Source organism: Balaenoptera borealis (assembly GCF_965194805.1).
Source record: "Balaenoptera borealis genome assembly, chromosome: 13".
Classification (NCBI taxonomy): Eukaryota; Metazoa; Chordata; class Mammalia; order Artiodactyla; family Balaenopteridae; genus Balaenoptera; species Balaenoptera borealis.
Window position 1 is genome coordinate 64,497,500 of NC_138870.1, and position 21,117 is coordinate 64,518,616.

At 34.4% G+C, this 21,117-nt stretch overlaps 1 protein-coding gene across 1 annotated transcript in view; it reads left to right on the plus strand.

Moving 5' to 3' along the window:
• ZDHHC17 (zDHHC palmitoyltransferase 17) overlaps positions 1-21,117 on the plus strand; it is a 100,174-nt gene that overhangs the window by 25,812 nt on the left and 53,245 nt on the right. Inside the window, exons 2-5 of the mRNA XM_082351640.1 lie at positions 4,589-4,692; positions 10,101-10,223; positions 17,686-17,763; positions 18,360-18,504. Coding sequence (XP_082207766.1) covers positions 4,589-4,692; positions 10,101-10,223; positions 17,686-17,763; positions 18,360-18,504 — 450 coding nt within the window. The remainder of the gene's footprint in view (positions 1-4,588; positions 4,693-10,100; positions 10,224-17,685; positions 17,764-18,359; positions 18,505-21,117) is intronic.

The window sequence follows — 21,117 nt, forward strand, 5'->3', positions numbered from 1 at the left end:
TTCTGCTTTGTGTGGCCCTGCTTTTTCAGACAAGTTTCAGCATCATATGCCATTAAAGAAACTATATCCTTGGCTGTATTTGTTAGCGTCTTTCTACCAAGCACATCACCCTTCTATGTTGGAGCCTGTTGAATTTTTTTTTTTATCCCAAATGACTAGCCAGTTGTCCATTTATACCATTTACTGAATAATATGTCTTTCCCTCCTGATTCTAATTCTCATTCTTCAAGCTCTATTCCACTGCCCTATTTATCACCGCAGTACTCCTGTTTTTTCTTTAGTTTGCCGTCTGATGTATTGTAATTAATGGCAGGGCAAGTCCCTGCCCTTACCCTTCTTTCGGAATATTCCTGAACTTACTCTTGCATGTTTGTTCTTTCAGATATACTCTACCATAGAACCGATTCTTGGAGCACCTTTTCTTATAGAGCACTTATTAAACATCTATATTTGGTTGGTAATAAAGTACTGTGCCATAGAGCAGGGGTCCCCAACCTTTTTGGCACCGGGGACCGGTTTCGTGGAAGACAGTTTTTCCATGGCCTGGGGTGGGGTGGGATGATTCAGGCGGTAATGCGAGCGATGGGGGCGGCAGATGAAGCTTCGCTCCCTCGCCCACGGCTCACCACCTCCTGTGTGGCCCGGTTCTGTAGCAGTCCGCAGCCTGGGGCTTGGGGACCCCTGCTGTAGAGGATTCTTTGATCAGTGCTGCCTCCCTCTCTGTTTTAAATGAATGTAAACTAAAGATTAATAGGTCTAGTATTTTTTAAAAGTTAACTAGATAGCACACAGACACCTGCTAACTAGTTTATTGGTTATATAATTCCCTCCAGGCATGTGAATAAACACGTCTTATGGAGTCTATCATCTTGATATGCCATCCAGAGTTTGCCTGTATCTGCTGTATAAGTTTGAGTTTTATCGTATTGATTTCTCTTAGCCGCAGTGTATGGCAGCTGAGCTTGTCCCAGCTCTTCTCGTTCCTGTCTGCTACTTGAGCAGCAGGTTTTGGAGGTGCTTTCTCTCCTAGTTCTCTTCAGCAACTCCTAGGGCTATAAAAACCTTTGGCTGTCAATTTAGGTACCTTAAGGATCTTTCTAGTGGCTGTAATTTCTTTATTCCAATATATAAAATCATTGTATGGTAGCCTTAGAAGGGATCTTGGAGGACTTCCAATCTAGTGGTTTTTAAACTTTTAAAAAGGAGCTGAATCTTTTTTTTTTTTTTTATTAAAGAAATATTATGTAAAGCCCCAGTATCAAAAAATAGGCTAAATAACAAAGTGCTTTGTTTAAGAAGGGAGTGGATTGAGTGGAGCTGAAACCATCAAGCTCTTTGATACCCTGATGTTGGTCCTTGAGGCACCTGGGTGGAACTCTAAGCTGATCTTATTCATCCTCCTCTTTTTTACAAATAAGGGACCTGAATCCTACCATAGTTAATTGCCTTGCTGGGTTGTAGCCTAGGTAAGAGAGTGGCAGACTTTCAATTCAGTAGCCTCTCATTCAAGGACTTTTTCTATTATACCATGCTGCTTCTAATGGAATTACTGCATTCTTAAAAGTTACAATGACCTACATATGTATTCTTTAATTAGTATTACTTTCCTTGGCAGAGATATCAATTAAATTGCATCTTGGTTACCATTGAAATCAAGGAAAAATTATAGAATTTTAGTGTCATTAAATATTTGTATGTTGAAAATTTATCTTATATATAATAGCAAATTTATAATTAAAAAATTAATATCATCTATACATTTATAGGATATATTTATTTACATTAACACAGTATTTTTTATTTTATGTTTTTAAAGTTTAAAAATCACAACTGTTATTCCCAGGCCTAGTGATAGTGGTGGTTATCTTGATAGAGAGTGTTGTCATTTGTCAGATTGGCAGGGTGCTAGTTCTAGAGGTGAATCAGTTTCCAATGTGAATAAAAGTGAGAAAAAGAATTTAAGTTCTGTGTTATTAATTTTTTAAAAAATAGTACAACAGGTTGGAGATTTGCTTAAACACCATTTCCTCTACCTTTTTAGTGGGAATAACTCTACCTCTTGAAAATTACTCTAGGGATATATGTAAAACCATCTTTTAAAAAAATCATATTTCCTTTACTAAAAAGTAGACGTAAACAAATAAAAACCATATAATTGTGATAAAACAAATGCATTTAATTTTTAAATGTTACTGGAAAAATAGTCTGATTTCTAGTACATTGGAAGATCACATTTGGCACTGTCAGTGGGGCAAAATGGACGGTAGATAAACTGAGAATACAATTTAATCATTATATATAATAACAGGTCTCTGGGGATAAAAATGAAACTAAAATCACATGAAAGCATTACAGTAGTAAGCTTTAAAAAGAGATTTATTTTTTATTTAATGAATGTTTGTTATTTGCCTGTAAAAGCAACCTATTTGTCCTTAGTAAAAAAGAATAGCAGTTTGCCCTAGCAGATTTTCATATTGAAATAGTTTTTAAAGTTATATTTTTACTTTTTGGCCCTTATGTTGTCTTTATTTAAGTTTTAACTTAGCTCTTGCTTCTAATCTTTGACTTACGTTTCTTATCTACTTTGTCCTTCCATTTTGGATTGTAACGGCCTTGAGGGCAAGAGACCATATTTGGTATTTGCATATTGGTTTGCAGTACTGCTTCAAGCCACAGTGGAGCCTGACACAAAAGGAAAAATGAGCAATACTGGTGCTGTCTATATTTAAAATGCTTATGTTTATGTTTTGTTTTGTTTTGATTTTTAAAAGATAATTCATTAAGATTTTTAAAAACTTGATTATGGAGTTTTTTGGCACTCTCTTAAACTTTGCACTAGCCTTACGCTGTCCTGGCTTGGGGTCCCAGTACATTGTAGAGGGCTTTGTTTATAGCAGACTTTCAATACATGTTCTGTTGGACATTTTACTCCATTCTGCTTGTAAACTATGGCCAGGTTTTTATTTTCCTTCAGGTGTCTTATGGTCCTATAGAAAAAGTCAGAATCGAAAGTTTAAAAGGTTATTTTCCTTATGGTAGGGGAGAATAATATCAGAAAAAATTTAGAAAAAAAGGAAGTGCTACTGATCTGAGACGTGTCTTTCTTTTATCTTGCTCCACTGAATAGAGAGCATAGAGAAGTTGAGAACTGGAATTCAGTGGAGAAATTAAATAGAAAAGTTTAAAAAAATTAAATTGGGTAAGTCTTATGTATTGGTTAGCTTCATCAATTATTCAGAGTGTTGCGTACACCCAAAATACTATACCTGCTTGTGTTCATATTTAACCAGTTCTATTTTAATGGAGTCCAAGAACAATCTCTCAAAAAAATCACTTAGCAAATTATATGCAGTACGTGTAATACGTTGTGAATCTCGGCTTAAGACTGATGTCTATTTTCTTTCTTCTGCAAATGTGGATTTATGATTATCACGGTGGTATTTTAATATTGGCGGTGGCATTTTCATAAGGAAAGGTTATATACTAAGCAGAATTTGCTTTTGTGAAACTTTTAAATTCCCTATTGTTGAAAATATTCAGCAATATTGTTGATAGTCTTCTAAATGTATGGTTCAAACAAATCAGTATTGGAATTTTCCACATAGATTAAATGGCTAGAGTGAGCTAAAGATAATAGACTTTTTTCTCCAATGAAATACCATAAATTTGTATTGTTAAATATCAGTGGCCAAGAGAGAATGAATTGTTCTAAGGATTTAATTCTCTCCAAATATCTTGTTACGCCTTATCCTTTCATTTATGTGTGTGTGCCTGTAAGAGAAAAATATCAGAATCATAGAAATTTGAATGGATGGTAGTAGAACCAAACATGCTCAATTCTTCTGTTTTCATATAAAAGAAGTAATTGTATCTTAGTGCCATATTGAGGAAGCTGACTATGCATAGCAAAGTTTGTATTTTAAATAGAAAATTGCACATAGCATATAAGTTTTAAATGGATGTAATATTCTATAAAGCTGTTTGATTAAATTTTTATATAAAAATTAGTTTCTTTAAGGGTGTTGACATTTTTAGAACTACTCAAGCAGATTTACATTTTATTAGAATGCCCTATTGTTCTTTATTCACCTAACAGTCGATGCCTTAACAAGCCCTCAGCATGAAGGAGTATAAGAAAAGGTGATATCTGAAAATAATAGAATAACATCCCTGGGTTCCTTTTTTAGGACCTTAGTTTTTATTTGGCATGTGATGAAAGTTTTGAAGTAGAGTGTTAGAGCTAGGGAGTTATGCTGGAATAGTAGAAAAATTGGTCTGAGAGAATGAGAGTTGATTTGATGAAGAAGTAGAGTTCTATGGAGCTAAAGATGAATTTCAGTTACTGATTTGTCACTGATTTACGGTTTTGCAGCTTTTCTGTTTTGAGAGTGTGTATAAGGGGTAGATCTGTTTGAACATGCTTTTTCTCCAAAGAGTGCAGACTTCAGCATAAGGTTAAACTTATTAATCTTTTAAATAACAAACATTCTTCAAACAGCACAACACAAAAGCAATAGTAAAATACTGAAATATTTTCATACTTCATTTCTCAATTCTTATCTCTGTGTAATTTTTTTTTCTTCAACAGGAAATCAAACCTCAAAGCCATTATAGCCATGGATATGGTGAACCCCTCGGACGGAAAACTCATATTGATGATTACAGCACGTGGGACATAGTTAAGGCTACACAGTAAGTTTTTTGTTGCAGTTGTTTTCTTCTTTGACATCTGTATTTTAAGTGAATATACATTTCTTTCTCTTTTTGATATTCTCTATTTGATAATTCTGTACTTGGTGAGACATTGTTTTCATACTTTCCTTTAGTTCTTTGTACAGATTTAAATCAGATAGCTGATTTAAAGTCTTTGCCTAGTAAGTCCAATGTCTGGGATTCTTCAGGGACAGTTTCTATTAATTGCTCCCCCCTGCTCCCCATGGGTTATACTTTTTTGCTCTTCTGCATGTCTTGTTGAAAACTGGACTGTTCAAATAATGTAACATGGCAGTTCTGAGTATCAGGTTCTCCAGCGTTTGTTGTTGTTTGTGACATTTCTGAACTAATACTATAAAGTCTGTATCTTTGTCATGTGTGGCCACTGAAGTCTCTACTTGGTTAGTTAGTGGTCAGAGACTTCTTAAATCCCTAGAACCAGTAAGTCTTGATCTTTGTCGAGGAACTCTTCGTGCAAGTGCAAGTTGGGGCACTCAGCATTCAGCCAGGCAGCTTACAGCTCTGCCTTAACCTTCACTTTCTGCTTGCAAAGAACCTCAAGGTCAATCAGAAGTGAGAGCTTAGGGCCTTCTCCAGTCTTTGTTGAACATGTGCATGGCCTTCTAGCTTCCCAAGAATATGTCTCAGCTTTTCAAGCCCCTGTGGATATCTCATTCCTCAGCTTTTGCTTAAGCTTTTTGATTTGTCTGTTGTTTGTCCCAACTGCTTTCCATCCTCTCAAACAACTGTTATGTTAAAACATTTGACAAACATCCCAGAAAGGAGATTTTAATGAGTTTGGGTGAGGTCTAATAGATAAGCCTTTCAAGTAGACTCTTCCAGGGGAACCACCATATAGGTGAAATAATGACTCCTCTTTGAGAATGAGGCTTTGAAGGAACTCTGTTCCTACTCTGCTGTCAGTACCAGGAATACAACTTATTTTTCAAGGCTGCTGGGGAGCAGAGGATGGGACTGTGGTATTTTAAAACACCACAAAGTCCTCTGTTCTTCCTGAAATACAGCTGTTTTTATTGACTAAAGATCCCTTGGATTGCTGAAAGCCTTTTCTTAACTTTTCCAGAGTTCTGAAAAAGTTGATACTGCCAGTTTTTTCATTACTTTTGTGGAGAGGCAAATTTTTGGAAGTCCTTAGTCCACTGTCACCTTACTTTCCCGAATGTTGTATGTAGTCAAAAATCAAAGCACGTTGTACCAGCTGTATTTAGCAAACAAATTATACTGCTCTACATTCATTTTTCTTTTTGAGACTTTGTTCCTATTACTATATTCTTTCTCTCCTTTGTCATTAATCTGTCTCACCCTAATGCATGATTTCCATCAGCAAATACACTGCAGCATCTTTCATGTTAAGAAAAAAAACAACCACCTTTCTTTATTCCTCAAATACCCTTCTAACTACGCTTTTTCTTGAAAAGTATCTATGTGTGCTGTCTATAATTTCTACCTTTTAAAACATTTATTTAAATTTTAAAACATTTCAATCCTACAGATAAGTATAGAGAAGAATATAACTGTCAGATTAAGCGGATGCTAACATTTTGCTGTAATTGCTGCAGGTTGCTCAGTATGCTCTTTTCCTATCTCCTCGAGGAAACCTCTCCTGAAATTGCTGTGAATCATTCTCATGAACATTCCTGTACATGTCTACAAACATCTGTAAACAAAATATGCTATTATAATGTATGCTTAAAATTGACATAAGTTGTATTCTACTCTATATATCCTTTTGCAGTTTGCTTTTTAAAAACAAACAAAAAAATGATATAGCTTTTGTGATTTATCAGTGTTGGTAAATAAGGGCCTAATCTGTCCTGTTTAACTGCTTTGTAGTATTCTATCATTCCTTATCGAGGTATACTTTAAATCGTTTCTACTGTTTCATTATTTCAAAGCATCGCATCAGTGAATGTCTTACTACCTGTTCCCCTGCGCACATAAACAAAAGTTCTTCTAGGGTAGACAACTCAAGTGGAACTTCTGGCTTGTTCAGTGTGTTCTTTTTCAGCTTTACCAGTTCTTGCCAAATGGTTTTCCAAAGTGGCTGTGCCAATTTATACCCCCATCTGCAGGAAATGAGTTCTTTTTCCACTGCATTTTTGCTCAGTTCTAGTTTTGTCACACTTACTAGTCATTGTCAGTTTGATAGCTGTGAAATGGTTTTTCTCTCTTTTGATTGGCCTTTCTCTGATTACGAATGATATTGAATATATTTTCTATGTTTATTGGCCATTTGGGTTTCTTCCTGCGTGAATTAACCATTTTAAATATACCTATTTTGAGTTCTTTTGTCTTTCTATAATTAGTTTGTAAAAGTTCTTTATGTATTTTGATGGTGTCTGCAGAAAAGTTAGTGAGATCTGTGTCCCTTTAATGTCCTCCAAGAGTCCCATCTGCCACTCTCCCAGCCTCTTCCCACCCCTAGTCATGCAGCTCATGATTCAGTACTCCTCTTCAGTGTATCCAAACTCATATTTTTTTCCTGTAACAATGTGCTGGAACTTCTCTGGAAACCTGCACTTCCACAAAGGCTCTGTCATCTGTGGTGACTGTGAAAGACAGTGTTGACTGGGGCTCCCAGATGGTGGCTGAGAGGGGCTGGAGCCAGTTCGTGGGCCGCTGCAGGGTCCACAGCTAGGAATAGGTCTGTATGCCTGGTACCCAATGCATGGGTGGGTGAGACTCTCCCAGCTCTCTTGGCCGATGGTGCTGGATCCCATAGTGGCCACAGAGGTCCGTGGATAGAGGCTGAATTATTATTGTTGGAGGGGGGACAAAACGATGAATGTCTTCTTCCACCGTGATGCTGATGTCACTCTGCGGTCCATTTCTAAATACTCTTGTTTTCTTCCATTTGTTTAATCTTGTATAGTACCACATTGTTTTAATTATTTCTTAGTCTTCAAAATTGTCTCAGCTATTCTTGGTCTTTTACTCTCACAAATGAATTTTAGGGTTCTACTTGGGAAATTCATGAGATATTCATTTGGGATTTTAATTAGAATTTCATTAAATTTGCAGATCATTTTGGGGGAAATTGGGGTATATATTTCTTTAGGTCTTACTTTAACGTCTTTCATTAATTAACCTTATTTACAGTGACAGTAGTATAATTAAATATGCTTCCTCATTATTTTAGATAGTTTAATATTTATGTTACAGTGATATGGAAATCTGATCCTAAATTTATTTTATTTAGATACTTTGTTTTCATGATTTTTTGGCTGAAAAAAAGATAAATCTTACAAAGATACATGATTCCCTAATGGAATAATTACAACATATGCTGCATTTATTAAGTTACAGTAATTACTTTTCAGTACTATTCACTAAGTAAAGATTTTACTAAACTTTACCTTGTAAATGTACATTTTCTGATGATGGTTCTTGCAAACTAATCAGGTTTTGACATTTTTGTAGTTACAGCAAATGGGTTCACACATGTTAGAAAATTGTTTCAAAATTTTTTAGTGTGCTCACATAAGAAAGTTTTTACAGTTGTTGTATAAGACCTTTCAGAAACTGTATTATATAATGATAGAAACATTTCCAAACATACAATTTTTAAAAAATATTCTCTTTATAGTAGGTGTTTTTCTGAAATGAAAGTAGTTAAGTTTCTCACTGTGTCTGAAATATCCTCTTTGCCTTGAAGGGGAACAGACTCACTATCTTTACCTTTCTTAAGAATACAGTGGACCACTGAACAACACAAGTTTGAACAGCTTGGATACACTTAAATGCGAATTTTTTTCAACAAATACATACTACAGTATTAAACAGTCTGCAGTTGGTCTAATCCACAGATGCGGAACTGCAGATATGGAGGGCCAGCCGTAAAGTTATATGTGGATTTTTGACTGCGGGAGGGTTGGCGCCTGTAACCCCCATGTTGTCCAAGGGTCAACTGTATATGGTGGATAGCATACCAGTCACAGTTCTTTGCCATCGCTGCCCGTGCCCCGCTCCCCAAAAAAGCCAACAGATTGGAAACACTTGTCTTTTTTGTTAAAAGGAAAATGCATACTCACTTTTAAATGTTAGAAAAGTAACCAGCGATTCTCAGTATAGTTAAAAAGATTTTTATCATCACTTGTCTCATTCAAAGTGTGAGGTAGATTCTGCCCTTTAAGGTAATATGCCTAGTTCACTTAACTGGGCCCATGTAAACAATTTTCTGAAAAAGAACAAAGAGCTGAAGGAACTTCTGTCATCTCCTGTGAATTGTGGAACTCTTGCTCTTCCCTTAGATTGATTTACCGTGTGTGTGTGTGTGTGTGTGTGTGTGTGTGTGTGTGTGTGTAGGTGTACACATGTAGTACAGAGCCATTGTAGGGCAGCATTGAAGCAGTGAAGGCTGTATTAAATATTAATGCAGCTTAATTTCTTTCTCTATTAGCTAAGACACGAATACAGTTTTAATATTTGCTTCTAATGTTCTTCTGTTATGCCACCTTTCCCCTAACCTCACCCTGTGGTATACCTCCCCATTTTGGAGACCACTTTGATTAAGAAATTACAAATATAGTCAAAGCTCATTTAATTCGTTTTTGTGTCTCATATTTCTAAGGATCAAGTATTTTATTTAGGATAAAGTTGATGGTTTTTGAGGCTCCATGATGGATTTTTGGTGGTTTGTTGTACTGTTCTTTTTATTTTTGCTTATGCTTGAAAATTTCCATAATACAAAGTTTTAAAAAATATATACGCTGCCACAGAATGACCAAAAACAGAAAGGGAGGAACAGGTCAAGCTTTCTGCGTGCACCTTTCTTCTTTATTAAACGTGAATGTCTTTCCTCGAATTCTCCCAGTAGACTTTCTCTTATTCTCATTGGCTGGAACGCACAGGACTCCTCCTGCACCTGCCCTGCTCCCACCCCCACACTTCCTTTTCTATTTGCCTTAGGAATTTTGAGGCTAAATTTGTAAATAAAGAATCCTGAGGTTGTAAGACATCCTTTTTTCTCGATGCTGTTCTAAATCATTGATAAACTCTTTGTTACTGCTTCTTTATGATTTAATATTTTTTAACATAGCTGTATGTATTTTTATAAGCTGCCTTAAGTGTTTTGTAGAATAAGTGGTGATATTAAGAAAAATAACTGATAGACATTTTATTTATGTTATCCTTTTCTCTTCCACTTTGAGTTATTGCATACTTATAGATGAAAAATTTTTAATTATAAAATGGATTAGTAAAAGCTGTTGGAATATTGATATTTTAAAGTAACATTTTATATTGAGAAATCCATTTTAATTTCCATGTTTCAAAATGGAGCATTAGTTTCTTCTGGAAATGCTATTTTCAGCTTTAAATTTCTTGTCAAATAGTGGTAACAATGTCACGTTTTCTTTCTTTTCGAGATATGGAATATATGAACGCTGCCGAGAATTGGTGGAAGCAGGTTATGATGTACGGCAACCAGACAAAGAAAATGTTACACTCCTGCATTGGGCTGCCATCAATAACAGAATAGATTTAGTCAAGTAAGCATTTCTGTATTTTTAAGTAATTAGTTATTACTATAAAATTATTAGAAATAATTATAAAATATATAATTTCTAAAATTCATAGCTTTTAAAATGTAGATTCTGTGTACTTTTTCCCTGAAAAAAATTGTTTTTAACATATATCGAATGCTTATTATGTGACAGATACTATGCTGAGTGCTTTTCCATTTATATTTCCTTAAATCTTAATTCTTGAAGTAACCCTGTGTGAAAAATAACAATTTTTACTGCTGTCCTAATGATGTGGAAACAGAAGCATAAAGAGGTTAAATATGCTACCATTGACATACAACTGATAAAGGTTGGAGTCTGGACCTTAACTCAGGCAGTCTAACTTGTAGCTTACATTCTAAATGTGAATTCTATGGGTAAAAGCTACAAAAGGAAAGAGAGGAGTTAATAATAGCAGGTAATAATAAACTAACTTCACACCAGCATAAATGAAGAATACTTTATATACTCAGTATAGATTATTTTTATTACTTACTGTTCATCTGCTTGTTCAGTAATAATAAGAGGTGGTTAGATAAGCAGGAGTCAGGATGGTAAGGAAGTCTTAGGAAATCTGGCTAAAATAGTCTCTGGCAATTTGGATATAAGATTTTTAGATAGAGACATGAATCTGAAATGAACTCCTTGCAGGTGTGCCTTTTAGATACAGCATACAGAGTCTAGAGACAAATAGGATGTTAATATCAGGTAAAAGAATTTGCTCTTAGAGTACTAAAGAAAGATTAAGCAAGTAATAACTAAAGCATTGAACTCCATGAATCACTTTCTTCCGGAGAGCGTATTTCCATTTTATTTGCTCCATTTTTCCCTTCTTGTATTTCTAACCTTTCCTCTGCCTGCAGTATGGGTCTCTTGATGTCTAAATTCTGTTTTTGTTTGTCAGAAAATGTTTTTATTTCATCATCATTTGTGAAGGAAATTTTCACATGGTATAGAAATGTAGGTTGGCCACTCTTTTAATTTTATTTTTGTTTTTTACCCATTGAGAATATCATCCCACTGTTTTCTCGCTTCTGTTACTATTGAGAAGTCAGTCTAAGTATTACACTTAAGGCTTTTTTTTCTTTCTTTCTTTTTTCTGGCTGCTTTTAAGATTTTTTTTCTTTGTTTCTAGTTTTCTGCAGTTTCATGATGATGTTTCTAGGTGTGGATTTCTTTTATTTATCCTGAATAAGATTGCAAGAAATTCTTGATTCTGTGGATTAATGTTTTCATCAGTTCTGGAAAATCTCAGCCATTATTTCTTCAAACATTGCTTCTGCCCCATTCTCTTTTTGCTCTCCTGGAACGCCAGTTAAATGTATGTTTGACCTTTTCATTGTATGCTGTGTCTCTTACCCTCTCTTCTGTGTGTACTGTCCTTTTTTTCTCTGCTTCATTCTGGAAACTTCTTCTGACTTATCTTCCAGTTCATTTATTCTCTATGTGTAATCTGCTGTTAAATCTATTCAATGAGTTCCAATTTTGTTTACTTTTTAGTTCTAGAATTTTAATTTTTTTTAAACTTGCATTATTTGATTCATTTGTTGCTGTACTTTTCCATCTTATATACTTGAAAATATAGTTATTATATAATCTGTGTCTGAGAAGATAGCATTGGGAGTCTGTGTGGGTCTGTATCTGTTATATTATTCCTTTGTGTGCCTGACTATCTTCTAATGTATAATAGACATTATGCTTGAAAACTTATTTGTTGAATAATTTGAGGCCTAAGATGAGAAGATACCATTTGTTTCTGCTAAGCCCAACTTTGATTTAAGGCTTTAGATTTTCTGGATCACTCAGGTGGCTGAAGACCATGCTAGAGCCAGGTTTACTTCTGGTTCTTAATTACTCCTACAGTGCAGCTTTTTGGGGTCCCAGCCCTTATTTTGCTTTTGTCCACTTAGCTTGCCTCTTGGCCAACTCTTCTGTATCAGCAAATTGTCTCCAGGGTAGCTGGTGCCCAAGCAGTTTTCTAATTTCTCCCAGTTTTAATCTCCTGAATCTTAGCCAGGTAAATGCTCATAATCTTCTTAGGAAATACTTGCTTTTAGGAAATATTTCTTTATTTTGTTGAGCTTTTTTTTAGTTTTCTTTAATTGGAGGGTTGGTTCCAATTATCTAGCCTTCTGTAGTATCTGTATTTTTTTAAATTACTGTTACTTTAATCAAAATAGTACATAAACAATTTAAAAAATCAAATAGTACTTAAAGGCTTACAGTGGAAATAGCAGTAACCCCCCACCCCCTGGGTTCTGTACCTCAGAAGTAACTATCTTCAGTACTTTAGCTGTTTCTTTCAGTACTTACTCTTGTATATTATATTTTTATGTTGTTACTTGTATCTAGAAAGTTATTTTCTTTACACAAATGATAGCAAATGCTTTTCTGCTCTTTTCATTTAATTTATGTATCTTCAAAATTTTTCACATCAGTGCAACTAGAGCTACATCACTCTTTTTAAAAAGCTGTATAATGTTTAATTGTATGGACTTAGTTTATTTAATGGTTTACCTATTGGTGAACATTTAGATTGATTCTAGTGTTTTTACTATTTTATACAGTGTTGTAAATAATATCTTGTTCACATACCATTTTGCTTTTGTTCTTATATATCTGTAGAATTCTTAGGAGAAGGAAAGTAAGGAGGATGAATTTTGAATTTTAATAAATCTTGCCAATTTTTGTGCTGTTTCTTGATTTATCAGTTATTATATTTTGACTTTCTGTTTTGGGATAACTAGATGTCCCAGAACACCTCACCACTAATACTTCTTCCTCTGTCCTCTATTATAGTTTTAGTTAAATTACTATGCAAAGTTTAAATCGTTGTGCGTATGTAAATTCTCACTGATAAGCCCAGAAGTGTTCTATGATATCTGTTTTTTTCCTGTAGAATTTTTATTTTTGTCAGAAGTAATAGTTGCTTTCTTTTTTCATTTGTTTAACTTTATGTATATTGGAACTAATTGTTCCCATACTCATAGACAGAACTGTAAAAGCCATCTGTGTATGCAAACAGTATCAGATAATTTATTGGTTCCTTTTTTGGTGGAGTAGGGAGGATGCAATCATTCCTGAATTTCTCCATCTTTCTGTTCCAGCCCAGACTGTTTGCTCTTGAGAGCTACGCACAACAATTGTCTTGAGACTTACCTTTGCAATCATTCTGGGAAATCCCTTTGCTCCAGTGTTGGTTTCAGTTTCCTGGATCTCAGGTTTTTCTCTCAGTTGGTTTACTCTCTGGTTTTAGTAGAGCACGTTTTTTGATAACTTTCTGAGAGAGAGAGAGTGCTTGGGAGGTAAATCTTTTGAAGTTACTATCTCTTCTGCCCTCAAACCTTATTGGTTGTTTGGCTGAGCGTAGACTTCTAGATTAAGCTTAGTTTTCTCGGAATTTTAAAGCATTACTTTATTATTTTTTTGCTTCAAGTGTTATAGTTGAGATATATTTGATCTCATTCTGTTGGTCAAAAAATTCACATTTGTCTTGTGTTTAAAAATAAATAAGAAACTCTAAAATGAGAAATACAGACAAAAAGTCTTGATGTTGCCTGCCTTATGGATTGTTCCACCACTTATGGGCAAGTGAGGTTACAGAATAAAGTCACTAACTATAGAGTGGGTTAATAACAACAGTGTCTGTGTATATTATGTCTTCAGAGGGGTAAACTTAATTTCTTTCTTTTTTTTAATTGGGGCATAGTTGCTTTACAACGTTGTGTTAGTTTCTGCAGTACAGCAAAGTGAATCAGCCTTATTTATACATATATCCCCTCTTTTTTGGATTTCCTTCCCATTTAGGTCACCACAGAGGATTGAGTAGAGTTCCCTGTGCTATACAGCATGTTCTCATTAGTTATCTATTTTGTACATAGTAGTGTATATATGTCAATCACAATCTCCCAATCAGGGGGGTAAACTTAATTTCTTGCAATTCATAGTTTAGCAAGTTACTTTCCTAAAGCAAACATAATGGTGAGTAAATGCAGTTTTCTATAGTAACTGGTATTTATAGCCTCAAGATTAATTTTTTACTTTTCAGTCTAGAATTACACCCTTCTTAGAAGCTACAGCATATTACTATTTCATGGATGCTGGCAGAAGATACATGACTCAGGTAGAGACCAAGGACTTTTTTATTCATAGCACAGCAAATAGCATGAACATCATATTTGCATAGCTCCCTAGGTCCTATGGGAGTGGCTTGATATGGTCCAGATGGATGCAGCACACACAGTGGATATTCATTGCTTTTATAGTACATGGGAAGCAAGGTCGCTCTTTGTCCCAGAGGGAGACATTACCTCATCTCTCAGGGTTGCTTGATGCAAACAGAACTCTGAGAAATGGCCTGTGTAAAGAGTGGTCAGGACCTCGCAGTCTTCTCATATACTCAGCAAGACATATGGGAGTCACCAGAGACCCATGGAGAAGTGTCTCTTCTAACAGTTATGTTCCATCAGGATGTATTATAGGAGATTGCTTCAAGCAAAGTTAGTGGGGTCACTTTCATGCTGGTAAGATAGTAAAGTAAGTATAATTTGGAAAAGTGGAGACCTTCACCTGGCCTGGATTTCTTATATTCCTAGTGTTTTCAAGTGGAAGTCTTTTAACTATTTCTTAGATTTTACCCTGATATAATGAAATAAAAAGGATTAGTGCAGGCTTTGGTCTTCAGCAGTCTCCTGTTACTTCAAGATTCTTTGTTAACAACAGCTAATAATGCTTGTAGTCTCTGATTTCAGTTTGATTTCAAGTCAAGGTGTTGTTAATGAATATGGAGCTTTGTTAAAAAATATGTAGCTTATAATTTCTGAGAGCACAGTGTGTGTGTGGCTTATTCTTCTTCCCTGGCGACATATAAGTTTTTATTCTTCATTCCCCACTTTGTGAAAGTTTACATTATTGTGCATTGATATGGTCCTTTTATAGCTGTTGTACTTTAGGGAGATGTTCTTAATTTATCTTCTAATCCTTCTTTTGAATTTCTAATTTTATCTATGGCATTTTCAATTTGAAGCATTCTCTCTTGATCTCTACCCCCCACCCCACTTAAAAAAAATGTTTTGTTCTTATGTCATGAGTATATTATCTTCTCTTATTTTTTGGAGGATATTTATTATAACTTTAGTTTTTTAAGTTCTTCTCTATATATTGTCTATTTTGGGCTTCTTCTGTTTATTTTGGTCTCCTTCCATGTTTGAAGCTTTCCTCAACTATCTGGTCATGTTTGACCATTCATATTTAGGAGAGACATAACAAAGCTGATTGGAAGTTGTGGGACTTAGGAACCTCCCAAATGTCCCTTTAGCATGTAAACTTACATTGCTACGTTTTCAGTGTCCCATATGTTTCTGTGATGTAATTCCTTGAGTCTTAAATTTCTCTGGAAAGATGCACTGAATACACCTTTTGGCAAATACTGAATGGTTGAATGTTAAAATCAACGGGAGCATAAGAAGTTTAGAGACACTAGAATGAATCTGAACTTTAATAGAAGAGTTTGAATTATCACTATAATAATATTAAAATTTGGAGTAGTCACATTTTAAGATTACAGTGCACAAAGAAAACTAGTCTAGCTTTGTCAGCTGCTTGATTGCTTGCGTGTCACTAAAATGCCTATTGTGATGCTAAATAAACACTCACTTTCAGTGAGAATATAAGTTAGAAAACGACAGTTTTTCAGCAGCTTATATTGACTTTGAACCAGTGTTTCTGTTTACAGTCCAGCTTCTTATTACTTTCTTTTGAGGTGACTATTGCCTTTAATCCCTTAGCCTTTCTAGGGTTTTATAATATATTCTGGTTTGCTTCTCATTGGTGTTCTCCTCTGGAGACATTTGGGTTTTAGCTCTTTGCTTTTCATCTTTCAAGTATTTGTTGCTATCACTTGTTCATTGATATTCTCTTCTCAAAACCTAGGGATCATTAGTACCCGCAAGTACATTTCTTGATAATAACCATCTTGTAGTATTGCAAGGAGGCTTGAGTTTAAAAATAAGAATTATACAATCTTCTCAGAATTTTGTAGTTTGAACTAGGGTCTTAAAGCTACAAAAAATAACATGTTATAAAAATATAGTAATTTTCTTCCAGAGGTTTACAATGAAAAGGTGATAGAAGTTACTCTTCTTTATCATGCAGAAAAAAAAGTTCCCCTATCCTTGTTAAAAAAAAGTTGTACTTTAGAACTAGTTTGGAAATCACTCATTGCCATAGTCCTAGCAAGGATTTGAAATGTGAGTAAAAATACGTCTCAGGAACACAGATATATTAACTATAGAGAAGGTAATAAAATTGCTTAAAAAAACTTTCTAGTTGGAATTTTAAAGAAAATATTTCCTATCAAAGCTGTTCTTTGGCTGTGCTATACTTCTCTTTGGGCTCAAAAAATCATTTTCAATTATTGCATTAATGTCTACTGGGTACCTTAAGAAACAGTTTAGGAGCATTTGAATGTTTGTGTTCAGACTGTCTGATATTTTGGACTGGAAATATTTTAGTCTAGAAATATTTTAAGTTACTTCAAGCTGTATGATAGAGTGGAATTGGGCCCTTCATTGCATAATGCTTTAAAAGTACCAACTTAAATATATAAAGCAGAAAGTATCTGAATCAAGCTTGTAAGTATTGAATATATTAAATGTTTGGAACTCTGAGCATTAAGAGTGAATGCATTAGTGATCTAAAGCAGTAATCACTTAGAACAGTTTAAGAACCTCAATATATACATATATCAAACATTTGCCATCAAATGCCTTGAAATCATTTGTATTCAAGATTCATTGCATTGATCAGTTCCAAAACAAGCATTATATAAGCAGCTAGGTCCTGTTCATTTCAGAGAATATCAAGATGTTATGACATTAATATAGTAAGAAATGAGGTTGCTCTTTCTTTTTAAAGCAACACAGCTTTAAAAGCATAACAAATAAGGCATCATAACAAATAAGGTATTATGTTATACTTTACAATGTATAAAACTCTTTCACATATGTTGTTTGATTTAATCTATAGTAATCTTGTGAGGAAAGTCAAGCTGAGCTTAAAAAGCCGAGCTTCTACCCATGGTAGGCTATGTGTCTGGCCTGCTCTACAGCTGTTGTAATTCCAAAATTCTACCTGATGCTGCTGTGGGATCCAAATCTTTGTGGTTCTCTGACTGCCTTCTTTTTTATGTGATTGTTATTTGGCTTTGCTATTCTTTATTGTAATTTTAAAAAATTACTTTTCTTTTACTTCTGGAACAAAAGAGAGTGATAAGTTTGATGTAAAATTCTCCTAATATATTTTAAAAACTCACAAAAGATGGTTTATTGTCAAAGGCATAAACTAGCATGAGATCTAAAATGAAAAACATTTATTTCTTTATTTTTTGTACAGTTTCTTAAAATTGAAAATGAAAGTTGTCTTAATTATTTAAAATTTTGTCTTATAGATACTATATTTCGAAAGGTGCTATTGTGGATCAACTTGGAGGAGACCTAAATTCAACTCCATTGCACTGGGCCACAAGGTTTAAATTTACTTCTGGATTTTTTTTTTTTTCCCTTTGGTTCCTTTAGCACTCTATAACTAAGTAACTTTAAAAAAAATATGCGGAAATGAATGGGAGAACTTGTTATGCCAGTAATTAATATCAATAATGTGCTAACGTATTGCTGTCCAGTGTTACCTGCATTGGAAGCAAAGTTTATTGTCCAAAGTCTCCTTAAGGAATTAACCATGCTGATATTAATCCAGTTAATTATAAGATGGAGTTAAACTTTGGAATACTTTTGCAGCCTACATATGTTTACAATGAAAGAAGTATCTAGTTCATGGGACAATTAAGGACATATTGGAATAAGATTAATAGAATATAGTAACTAATTATTACATATTTAAAGAAGTTATGAGTATCTATAAATTTTCAAAGACCATTTATACCAGTTAAGACTTAAGAACATAAAATCCTAAATGTGTCTTGACATAGACCTATTTTAAAATAACGTAAAATCAGATTTGTGTAATCTTTTCCACCATTACCCTATTTTTTAAAAAAAGATCTTTCCAGAGTTTCTTGTTTGAAATAACTTTATATATTTAGGTGTTTATTCTTTTACGTTTTAGACAAGGCCATCTATCTATGGTCGTGCAACTAATGAAATATGGTGCAGATCCTTCGTTAATTGACGGAGAAGGATGTAGCTGTATTCATTTGGCTGCCCAGTTTGGACATACCTCAATTGTTGCTTATCTCATAGCAAAAGGACAGGTAAAAAAAAGTCACAATGGGGTAGATTTTAATGAGACATTCTTCATGGTTTAAATACCTAATATCATTGGTGTTAACAAGTATAACAGTCTAGTGATATTTAAATAGTACTTTCTGATGGATGAAGAGAATAAATAAATATATAATTAGTTTGATATTAAGCTGTTTAATGTAGTTAACATAAAAATATGAAAACCAGTTATGATCCAGATAATGATCCATTAAGTTGGGTTTTTTTAATTTCCAGTAGTGATAGAGATAAATTCCAGAAAGTAAGGGAGAAAATTTAAATATCTATTTTTTTCCCTCAATTACGTCTTTTGAATATATCATCTGAATTCATTTAAACTTTTTTGAACATATTACTGGTTATTTTCTGTATTAAGTCCCTCTCGATAGATTCCTTAAGTCATTTTCTCTGTTTCTGCTATATAAAATACTGCTTCTTACATGTCAGAAAAATTCTCATGATTTAAGTGATTCTTCCTGATTTCTCATGAATATGTAGTGACTATAATCATATTAAATATTATCAGTTTCTGTGTACCATGATTTTCATTTGTTTCAATAACAGATGTTTTTTGTTAAAAGTAATATCACTCAGTTTTTCTTTCATGAGTTTTCTCTGGTTGTACTTAAACATTAGTTTTATAGCTAAGGATCTTATCATAAGAGAAAGACAAATGATTTTAATTCAGTGCTATTAACATGTATTTGTTATTTTAATTTAAAATATTAGATTTAGAATTTGAATAGTATTTATTTCATGAATCCTTTAAGGTATTTGCTGTTGGCAGTGCCGGTCAGTGACAGTTGTGTGTTGTACACTATTGCTAAGGAGAAGAGGCATAGACTGGTAAAATTAATTGCTGGAAGGAGGAGTTTATTATCCACTACTGTGTGAACAGACTACCCCCTAAATATAATGGCTTTAGAACACAACCAACCATTGTATTTCACAATTCTGTGGGTTGACTGGGCTTGGCTGGGTGGTTCCTCTTGTGATAACGGCAGGGGACTGCAGTCATCTGGGGGCTCAACTGGGCTGGAGGATGGCTCACTTGCATACCTTATATCTTGATAGGAATGGCTAAAAGGCTGGGCTCAGTTGACAGCTAGGCCTCTCTCTTTTTCTCCATGCAGTCTTAGAACTTCTCCTTCTCCACGATACCCCTCCATGTGGTCTCTCTAGCAGGGAAGCCAGACTTCTTACATGGTGGCTCAGAGCGCCCAAAAGAGCAAGAGCAGAAGCTGTCTGACTTTTCTAAGGGTTTTGAACTGGCATAACAACATTTCTGCTCCATTCTGTCAGTTAAAACAAGTAACAGTGCCAGCGCATGTTCATTGAGGGAGCACAAGGGCGTGAATACTGGGAAGGGAGGTTTATTGGGGGCCATCTTTGGAGACCAGCTACCACAGGGGATCATCTTTGTTCTCCTACGGTTCCTTCTAGACTGGCAGTTGAAGCAGTAGATGGCGCTGTTGCACGTGACATTGTCTTCAGTGGCCTTCTGTATTACAGATATAAGTTTACAATACATATTCACTTTTTTTCTTCCAGTTTTTAACTGGGTAGGAAAAGTGGTGTAAAGTTTTCACTATTTTTGTTAGCTTATTGATTTTGGAGTTTGGATGTTTCAGTAATCATTTTAACTCTGGCATAGCATGTAGGCTATAAAATTCTTCAAGGGCAGAGATTTTTGTCACAGTACCTTTTGTGCAGTAAATGCATGATAAGGTTAATAAATGTCTGACAAGTAATTAGTTTTCTTTTTCATGAGTAAGAGTTTTCTTTTTTTTTTTTCTGCCTAGAAAAGTAACACATACTTATTGTAAAATATTCAAACATAATAGAAGAGTATGACTTAGAGAATGAAATCCCACCTCTTCCTTTACCTCCTCTCCCCACTGAGATCACTTCCTTTAACAGTTTAGTATATATTTTTCCAGACTTTTTTTCAATCTATATGCTAAAATATTGTAAAAGAAAACCACTCTAATGTGCATTACATTATACTTGAAATGGATACCAAAGTCCTTCTCTGGCCTATAGAACCATGTGTGGTCTAGCCCTGGATACCTCTGATTTCATCTTCTGTCATCTCCCCCTCACTACTGCTTTAACCACACCCGTCTTCTTGCTGTTCGTTGAACAGCTCTGGTAAGCTTTTGTTTTAGGGCCTTTGTGCTTGCTCTTTTCTTCTGCTTGGTAATTCTTTCCTCAGTCACACAGTTCTCTTTTTCTCTCTCACTTTAATCAGATGTTTGCTCAATTTTTATTAGTTCTGATTAGCTCCCAATTATAAGCAGTAATAAAATTAGTGTATTTCTAATTTCTTCGTTCTCTTCCCTGTCTTACATTGACATTAGTCAATGATACTGTTTTTCTTAGTGTTAACTTGTTCTGATAAATTTCTATTACTTGATTTTTCAGCTTTAAATAATATCCTTTGACTCATAGCTATTACAGATTAGGCACTCATTATACTTTCTTGTCAGCCTTTTTCCATTTCCCCCCCCCATTTTTGGTTAATTTTATCAAATTTACATTCTTAGGGCCTGTAACATTTCCATTCAGTTTGTCATTCTATTCTTCACAATTGTTTCATGTTA